The following is a 10017-nucleotide window of genomic DNA, read 5'->3' as shown; positions in this document are numbered from 1 at the left end:
CTTGCAAACTACCTGATACTAATAGCAAGCCAGTTATTACAAAGTATACCGACCACCAATTTTACAACAAGTTCATAAACTTAACAGACACAACATTTTCTAAAAATTAAGTTGAATTTCTGGAAAAAGGCTTCAACTTTACCTTACGGCACTCGAACGTTAATAGAGAATTAGACTGTAGAGGGATCGATTGTGAATTAGCAATTAAGGACATTAACGATTCTAATTTAAACAAACAAATTTCTCTAATGTCATTAGTAAAACCTATCAAATAAGAAGCTTCTAAAAATAACATAATATTTACACGTGCAGATAAAGGGAAGACAGTCATAGCTATCGATCTCCCAGAATACATCTCAAAAACCAACAATTTTCTTATACCAGAACTTTTCCAATGTATCAACCACGATCCTACCGAGTTATATGAAAGACAAGTCAAGGAAGTAATTACTTAGTGATAAAGACAAGTATTTTTTAACAATTATGAATCCACAACCGCCGAAGTTATATTCTTTAGTTAAAATACATAAATAAGATATGCCCATTAGACTAGTCGTGTCTTATGTAACAGCTCCAGCAGTTAAACTCTCAACAAAATTAGTAAATATTTTAAAATTCCACACAGACTTTAAACCAAAATTTGCAATAAAAAATTCTTTTGAATTAATCAACAAAATTAAAGATATCAAAATCCCTTCTAACGCAACTCTATTGTCTTTTGATGTACAAAACTTATTTCCCAGTATTCCACCTATGGATGTGATACCCCTAACTCGGAAATAGGTTAACCCATTGGTGAAACAAAATTTATTAGATTGCTTATAGTATCTTTAGACCAAAATTATTTTGAATATAGTGGACAAATCTCTAAGGAAGGTTTGATTATGAGAAACCCACTTAGACCTTGGTTAGCCGAGATTTTTATGGATAATTTGGAAAATATCATACTGGAACATCCTTTAAGTAAAAGTTTTCTATGGTGGTATAGATACGTGGATGATGGCCCTGCTTGGTTTGTTGGAACGGACAGACGATTGAATTCTTTTTTAAATTACATCAACTCATTACATAATAGTATAATATTCACTATCGAAATTAAACAAGATAACTCTATTAATTTCTTAGACTTAACGAAAACGCAAAGCAAATTATGAAGACGTAATGGAAATGGTAGTCGAACCTAATCAGAATTTAAAACCAAATAAAAAACGGATGCTTAACAAATTGTTTTGAATGTTTACAATTTTATTAGAAATCCATAAGGGGAAGTAGAAGCAGCAATAAAGGCAAGTTACATAGAACTTAATAATTTGTTGCTTTGTGCTAATTTTTTATGTACACGTTTCAAGAATTGCTCGACGAAAAAGATTGAAGCTTAAGCTTAAAATGGGATTAGCAACGTTCTTATCTGTCATCAGTTATTTAATGTAGATTTTTGCCTTGCGCCTTCGCCAAAATGTTGAATATATGTTGTGTATATTACTGCTGAATGAAATTTATATCCTTAATTTTGTTTCCTCAGTATTAGTTAGTTTTGAGTTCGCAGATGTCGGCAATTACCGATTATTGATTTCACTTCGGGAGCAAAGTTGACCGTTAGATTTTAGTTATCTCCGACTCTAACCTAAAAACCCGAATCGAAGATGTCGGATTTGTACGTGGCACAAAATTTGCAAATGGTTTTGAACCGAATCCGCGCGGCTTGCGGCAAAAGGGCCCCCGTTTGTTTCGCTCATTCGCGATGTATTTCATAGGCAGCTTTTGGTTTTTAGAATTTGCCCGATATCCAGCCGAGATTAGTAGCGGCAAGCAAAACGAAACCGGTAGAGTGTATTGTGGCCGCTTACAATGAGGGCCAGAGGCACTTCGGCGAAAACTACGTGCAGGAGTTGGAGGACAAGGCCAACGACAAAGAGATTTTGGAAAAGTGCACGGAAATCAAATGGCACTTCATCGGACACTTGCAGTCGAACAAAGCCAAGCAGGTTCTGTCGGTTCCCAACATTTACGTTATCGAGACGGTGGATTCCGCGAAACTGGCGTCGCTACTCGATCGGAATTGGGTTACCGAGGCCAAACCGAAGTTGAAAGTTATGATACAAGTGAACACGAGCGGAGAAGATGGTTAGATGTCATTTTTTTGTAATTATAAACAAAATTTAAAAATATTTTATAGTTAAGAGTGGCATAGCCCCGATGGAGGTGCCAAATTTGGCCAAACACATTTTACAAAATTGTCCCAATCTCCAATTCGACGGCTTGATGACTATCGGTCGACTGGGTTACAATCCGGATGGGGATCCTAATCCGGATTTTGTAAAGCTGAGGGAGTGTAGAGAAAATGTATGTGAAGAGCTTAATCTCGAATTGAAAGACCTGAACCTGTCGATGGGGATGTCCGACGATTTTGAACGCGCGGTATCTTCTTTTATTTTATATTTGTGAACGTTTCCATAAGTGTGTATTTTTAGATTGAACAGGGTAGCACAAACGTGAGGGTCGGGACATCCATTTTTGGTCAGAGGCAGCAAAAAGCCTAATTATAAGTAGATAATTTTTTGTTAGCCTAGACTTAGTGATGAATTTCATAATATCCAATAAAATATTGTTACCCTCTTGTTTCAATGTGAAAAGTCAAAACAAACAACAAAACAAGTTTTCTTCGGAACCTATCCCGGTTAAACTACAAGGCACTTTAACACAAAATGAAATCTGCATTCGGCATCCAAGCAAGTGGAATTGGGTTATCCCTTCCTGACAATTTTCAATCATTTCCGATGAAAACTCCAAAAACATCTAACTTAATTAAAACTTAACCACAGATGACTTCTTCTTCTTCATTTTTGCGTCACTTTGGCCAAGTTTACTAGGGACATTCGCCCGTTGCCAACATCTGTCGCCATTAAACCACAATTACATCGAAAAGCAGAGCATATACGGGCATTTTGTAAAGAACTGGGTAGTACGAACGTGAGCGTTGGAACTTCCCTTTTCGGTCGAAAGCAACAATTGTTTGTTAGCGTGCAGAAAAATATGATTGCGCATTACAAAAACACAGGTCACTGTAATATTAGGAAAGCATAGATAGAGAGAAATGGATGGTTGTGTTAAATAATAGGGCAATATTTTTAGTGATAATTAATATCGGCCAGGGATTCTGTGGTGGAGCATTGCACACGGCGGTTTAACCTCCATTCGCTCCCGACAGAATCCCTTGTATTCGTCCCAATAAGTTTGATATCGGTTTCCACGGTGTGGATTTAGTGTTTTGAGTGTTCAGTGTACGTTTTAAAGTGAAAATCGTCGTCGGCCTCGTCGTTTTTTCCTGTTCACGCCGGTATGGAGGCCGGATGGGCCCGGATGGTCCGCGGTGGAAGCGGGGCTAAGCCGATTTTTTTGGTATCGGTCAGAATCGTTTTTTGCTAGCTGAGCAAATTATTGGTTATTTTTCTTCTTTGTACGTGGTGGTCATTGACCAGAAGCGAAAATCCTCGACGGAAGTCGGCAATGGGCGAATGATCCTAGCAGTCGAGCCCAACATTTTTTTGTGAAACGCATAATTGAATTGAATTAATATCGGTCATTGGTGATTTTAATGGTTTCAGATTCTCTTTTTGGATTTTAATCTTTTTTAGAGCGTCGTTTGATTCCATGTAATATTTATTAACTATATATATGTTTTGGTGTTGTGTTTCTACTTGTAAAAATGACAATAAATTGGTTAAAATATTTAAACTGTCCTATTTGTATTTTTTTTTATAATATTATTACTTTGTTTGACGAATTTACAGAAGAGAACTATAGACATTTTTTGAATTTGAAACGGGCAATATGTAAAGTTTTGCTTCATCCATGTCACACCCCGAAAAAATTTGTAAGAGTGTAGTTAAAATCCAAGAATCGTAAACCATGATGGGATTCAAAACGAAAAATTCAAATAAAAATGATCAGAAGGCTTTATAAGGCCACCATGTGATAACTGTTGTACCCACGAGGAAATGCTGTAATGATGATCTGTGGTAATTTTATAAGTATAATCTCCTAAATTGTGGATATCTGTTTTGTGTTTGTCCTCTCTTCTACATCGAACTATCCACTCGTTCCGAATAGTTCGGAATACTAGATCTTTCCACACATACAAACATAAATTTATATAAACAATAACCTTTTTTATTGTCCGTGACCACCACAACAAAAAGTGAATTCAACTATTGAAAATGCTAGTTATTTTGCAAGTAAATGCGATTTTGTCAGTTTTTTTAAACAACATTTTGACACTCGCGATTGCGTTGGCGGCACAGTATTGCAAATGACCATCTATTCCAGCGTTTACTATGTAAGAAATACAGTTGGCACGTAGATAATCGTTTTGTTTGATGTGTTGCATAGAGTTCCAGCGTGGAATATAATGTAAAAATCGTAAACTTGTGTTTCGGCGGATGCGCCAGGCACTACGTTCTCATATTTCTTAGCTTGTATTTATTGGAAAATCGTTTAATAGGAAACTGTTAACGCGTTATTTAAGGTAGCGAATCGAACCGATATAGCGATATCGTAACGTTAACCAACGGATATACCCGAAGCGATCATCTAATTCCTAATTTAACGGTTTAATATCGATCACATTGGCGTACGTCTCCATAGACCCACTTAAGGGCGTATCTCGCGTCGCTCCCCCCAATTCCGAGCGGCCGCCCCGTCCCCGAGGGACCGTTTCGGCCCAATGACGTTAAAACTCACCAAATTGCCGGCTTGTTATAAAATGATTCGATTTTATCTTTAATTCTCGCACTCCCCTAACGCGCCGCACTCCCGAGGGGCGAACACGACGGAAAAGACGACGGGGTAACCGTTTAATTTATATTATGAACCATTTATATTCGACGGCAATTTGTTTCGGGTTTAGTGCGCGATTTGTCGCAGGGGACCCGGCCGCCATTTTATTGGCGTCTATTGTTCGCGTTCCGGTGCTCCCGACGGGAGATTATTTTAAACCCCAGCTAATACATCTGGTCTTCGATTTGATATTACGACGTCGGAACGTTATTTTATTAAAAAAAAATAAGTTCCCAAGGCACACTTTTTATTATGTCACGGAGCACAGATAATAGAGATCGATTTTGGTCAGGTTTATATGGTGCAATAGAACCTCAATAGGGCATTTTAAATGAAAACAAAATACATTACATTAAACAAAATTTTTGTATTATACAGTCTGTCAAAAATAAGAGAGACATTTTATTTGAACTATAAAAAATAAGGCAGTTCTAGAAGCAATGAAACTATGTCAAATAAGTCTAATATAACGGCGGCGTTGACAGAAGGAATTCTACAAATCCAGGAAGTTTTGGGAAAACGTTAGCGACGAAACAAAAATGAACCTTTTTGGTTCAGATGCTCAGGGGTAAAGTCTGTAGGAAAAAAAACGCAGCTCTGAAAATCGAAAATGTCTGTCCTACGGTGAAGCTAATGGGACAGCCAATATTTCAATATCCTAAAAAATAATTTACACAAAATAAATAAAAATAAACAGGAACTCAAAGTTCAGATTTCGCGAAATTGTTTCGACAACACAATTTAATGGGCAGATTTGCATCTCTTGAAGGTTTGATTATGGGAAAGCCACTTAGTCTTTTGTTAGCCGAGATTTTAATGGATAATTTAGAAAATATCGTACTAGAACATCCTTTAAGTAAAAGTTTAAAGATTTTTAAAGATTAAAAAAATCCCTACATCTGCCTTTTAAGTAAAACGCTGATAGAACCTGATCTCAGATGCTGATTTCTACGATGATGTAGGCATACATTTATGTATTTCATTTGATTAGATGCAAACCTTATTAAATTCTCATCGGTAAGATCTCTTTCATGAGAATGGATACTATCGCTCGCAAAAAAAAACTAGAACAAATATAACTTTTCAGTTTAACAGTAAAGGCCTATTTTCATGCAATATTTTTTGAAACCTAGAATTAAAAACTCGGAAAAACGTTTTCATGGATTAACCCAACAACCATTTTAATGTGAAAATTGTAGAAATTGAACTGAGGTCGCTTTCACTTGATGAAAATCCATTCAAATGTCACATTTGATAAAAACACGGTGTTGCCGAAACAATTGTCACGTAAAAATATATATAATTTCGTGAAAATCTGAACTTTTAGTTCTTATTTATTTTGTGAAAATTGTACTTTGTGCAGGGTGATTCCTAAAATTAATACTATGCTTTTGGGGAGTGATTCTTGCACCCATTTCAAGAAAAAATATACTAACTATACTATATAACAAAAAACATAATTTTGTTATGGGGGATTTTCTCTACCATTGTTTACTTAAATAAAAAATTGGTTTAGTTTTGTATGCCTAAATTTAACTGCTTAAAAACATATAAGTGGATTTTATTTCTGTTTTCAAATACTAAGCAACAAGATACGAAAAGAAGTCTAGAATCAAAAAAGGTATGTGATCTAAAACGTATATAAGTAAAAAAAAGTCAGTTTTATCTTAACTCGCAATCTCAGCAATCACTCTTTAAAAAAAGTATCAACTAAGCGATCACCATAATATATATTTTATTAAATTATATTTCTTATACTTTATTTATATTAAATTTACCTCATATTTATTTTTAAAAACATAATAACTACGTACCAAGTATTAATTTGGCCCATTTTAATTTTGAAAATTTCTCCTTTTTCTTCATGCCCAACCAATTAAATTTAATTTAATTTAATTAATTAATTTATTTAAATTAATTTAATTAAATAAAATTTCATTGCAAGTTGAAATCAGCGGAGTCACAGCTTGTTTTACAAACTCACACAACTCTCGCTCCTATCAAATCTTATGTTATATATTATCTTAAAGCTTCACTTAGATGAATTATTAGTTTTTTAGTATAATATCACAAAAAATAACTGAAACCAGTAAGCACAGCACACAACATACTCAAAATAGACGCCAAGTCGCCATATACCTTATGGCACCATCAAAAACAAGGCTGAAAAGATGGCGGACGACGAGACGAAGGAGAAGCCGACGAGACGCGAGCGAGTCCGGCCCGGCACGACCGCGAGTAGTTGCGTCATTGGTTGTAGCCGAACGGTGTTGTCAAATGGGATCTTATAAGAAAATATATTGTTTTAAAGTTTTTGTAATTTTTTGAATTGGATGAATTCGTATTTTCTGTGGCATTTTTATTAAAATAGCGTTTCTTGTCTCGTTCGTGTCCAAAAATATTAAAACGATTTGATTTTAACGTCGATGTAGATGTGCACAAGAACATTGCCAATAAAATGTCTCCCAAAACGCCACAAATCTAAAAAAAAAACTGAGTATTTTCCTTCTTCGGTTATTCAAAATTTAACTTTTTGGGTTTCTATTCTACTGTTTCCATTATGGCGCAAGGGGATATCCTCAGTTTATCTATTTAGAAGATATCTGTGGTATATCGTGTACAGTAAATCAGAGGATATCCCTGGGATGTATTTTACAGAATATCCTAAGAATATCATCCACATGTCCAGGGACATGCGTCTTAAATGGGACATTGACCGCATATACTGGGGATATTGCGTGCTATGTGAGTATTCGGACACCCTGTATACAGACAACTTAAAAATAGAGCCATATAGTTTGATCGACGTCGATTACGATTTTCTCAAGCAATTTCGTTTTTTAATTTTTCTCACGATCCCGCGCAGCTGGCTTGCGCGATTTACGGGCGACTATTTATAATACGCCGCTATTAATCGAGTTATATTTTTAAGATTCCATTAAGCGCGTTTTAGTAAAGGCGTCGATAAGACCCCTGTCGGGTAAGCGACGAAAACCGCGATTTTCAATGCGCACGTGTTAAGTGGTGGGCCGTCGGTAAAATGGCTGATTTATCACCCCAAAACGCGATAATTTTGGATCGGATATTTACGTGGCAAAAAAACACGTGTGCACCTACACGCGGTTTTCATATAAAACGTGTTAAAGCAGTAAAAACTATACAGGACGAGTCGACGTTTTTATTAATAATAACACGAACCTAATAGTTTTTCCATTATTTTAATTTTTCTAAAAAAAATAGATATTCATATTTATAGTTATACATCAACGGATTTGAATTAGATGCCACGCGGTGTTCAATATAAGCGAATATACGAGGCGGGTTCAAAAAGTGAGGTGCTTCTTATAAAACTTCTGGATTCCTCCTGCGTCGGTTTTTGCTGGGTCGAACTTGCTCGCCAATCATCCTGTTGGCTTCTTCAGAGCTTGGCTAAAACTGGCTCGCGTTTTACTCTGTACCTGCTTTAATATTGTATAGAGCGGAGCATAGACACCGTCTCGGAGGACTGATTATATATATATATATATATATATATATATATATATATATATATATATATATATATATATATATATATATAAATATGGCCGAACAGGTCCGTACTTTGCTTAGAATTTAATTATTTGGGGTTTTGTTAGGAGAGATACTAAACAATATTTATATATAAATATATATTAAAATAAAACTACAAACTATTTTTATTACCTACTTAAATTACTTAAAATTATTCACTTTCTTATATCTATGAACAGACCATAACATCGTATATCCTTGAGACGCTTTAATGATGTCCCTTAGATGAAACAGTATATACCTAGGATATACGCTATGTCCCGTCAGATATTTTCTCCCGAAAAGAACAATTTTCCAAGTACATATAATCCGAAAAATGTCCGAAATAAAAGTTATAGTGCTGGATGTTGTTGGTTGCAATATTGACGCTTTAAAACAGTACGAAGCTGTAATCTTGTGTATATTATCGCTTAAATTGCCTGTGTGTCCCGTCGTCGAAAATTCGCTTTTCCCACATCCCAAAAGCGCATTCGATTATCACGAAACGTGACGTAGGTAGTGTGCGTCTCGCAAAACCAACGAACCGTTCAACGAATGGGGTTTGTGTGGCAGCGTCGTCGCACACAATGCGACTTTTACAAGCCATTAAATGCGAAACGTAGAAGCCATTATATCCATAATAGAATTGTATCTATTATTCAATCTTTTGTGCGTGAAGGGGGGCCGTATTATGTTCCTGAATTGCCTATAATTGTTGACTTTTGAGACCCGGGGACGCGTCAACTCCATTAAAGGTAAATTAACTGCGTTTTTCGAGTTTGCGGGAAAATAGGCTCTTCTAGGAAGGACGCCCTCTTGAGGATTAAGATCGCGCATATGTGAAAATTCAGTGTAAAACGAACACCGGCGTTTTGTTGGCGGTATTTCTTTTATTATCCTTTGAAATTAGACCCAAAATGTCCAAACCCAATTTTCTTCTCTTCCCTCCAATTAGTGGATGTTTATATTTAATTGCATGTTATGTGTTCTGCTAACCACCATTACCTTCGTCTTATCTATATTGATTTTCAGTCCCAGTCGTTCTCCTTCTATCTATCTGTTCTGTATCAACAGAGTAAAGATTAAAAAGGAGGGGGGACATAACAGACCCAAAAATGTCAACCAAGGCGTCTATATTGTCTTCACCCAACATTGTCAGAACCTCTATGTATATGTCGTCTGGGCGTGGTGCGATATTTCAGGGGCGGGTTCACTTTTATATTCACTTTCAGAGTTTCTTATAGTGATTCCTGAGTATAGTTGCTGTGCTCCAATGTTGAAGTAGATCCTTGGGATCGGCGATTGATTATCCTTTACAATACTGTTAAAACTACAAGGTTTTGTATGACCTGTTACTTTTTTAACGAGTTTGTTGTTCTCCCAATTTCTCCATTTCTGCGCATCGAGCAGCCATTGTCTTTGGCTTTGCGGAACTCTTTCCGTATTTATCGATTAATCTTCTGATATTTGGTTATGTCTTTATTTTTAAATGATCTGCAGTCATTTCTCTTTTTTGTAAAAAACCGAACTCGCAGGCCATTCAACGGGCAGACGCTTTGCAGCAATATAGCCTGTTACCATTTGACAAAATCGGGAAAGTGAGCGATAAATTTCTATCTCTGGCAAAGG

At 36.0% G+C, this 10017-nt stretch overlaps 1 protein-coding gene across 1 annotated transcript; it reads left to right on the top strand.

The window, feature by feature from the left end:
- The first annotated feature begins 1500 nt into the window (after positions 1-1500).
- LOC132703738 (pyridoxal phosphate homeostasis protein) lies at positions 1501-2639 on the top strand. The gene is made up of 4 exons (XM_060673178.1): positions 1501-1721; positions 1773-2124; positions 2177-2418; positions 2472-2639. The coding sequence occupies exons 1-4, from the start codon at positions 1644-1646 to the stop codon at positions 2538-2540; spliced, it is 741 nt and encodes a 246-aa protein (XP_060529161.1). The 5' UTR covers positions 1501-1643; the 3' UTR covers positions 2541-2639.
- Positions 2640-10017: the final 7378 nt, after the last annotated feature.

The sequence above is a fragment of the Cylas formicarius genome, unplaced genomic scaffold (assembly GCF_029955315.1).
Source record: "Cylas formicarius isolate icCylForm1 unplaced genomic scaffold, icCylForm1.1 PGA_scaffold_6__28_contigs__length_40554024, whole genome shotgun sequence".
Taxonomy (NCBI): domain Eukaryota; kingdom Metazoa; phylum Arthropoda; class Insecta; order Coleoptera; family Brentidae; genus Cylas; species Cylas formicarius.
Note: the sequence above shows the minus strand (reverse complement) of the source record. Positions and strands in the feature narration are given on the sequence as shown.

Bases quoted from the DNA above. Each gene is read 5' to 3' on its own strand.
- LOC132703738 (XM_060673178.1), top strand. From the start codon at position 1,644: ATGTCGGATTTGTACGTGGCACAAAATTTGCAAATGGTTTTGAACCGA. The intron at 1,722-1,772 runs GTTTGTTTCGCT...TTTGGTTTTTAG, and splicing joins CTTGCGGCAAAAGGGCCCCC to AATTTGCCCGATATCCAGCC. The intron at 2,125-2,176 runs GTTAGATGTCAT...AATATTTTATAG, and splicing joins GAACACGAGCGGAGAAGATG to TTAAGAGTGGCATAGCCCCG.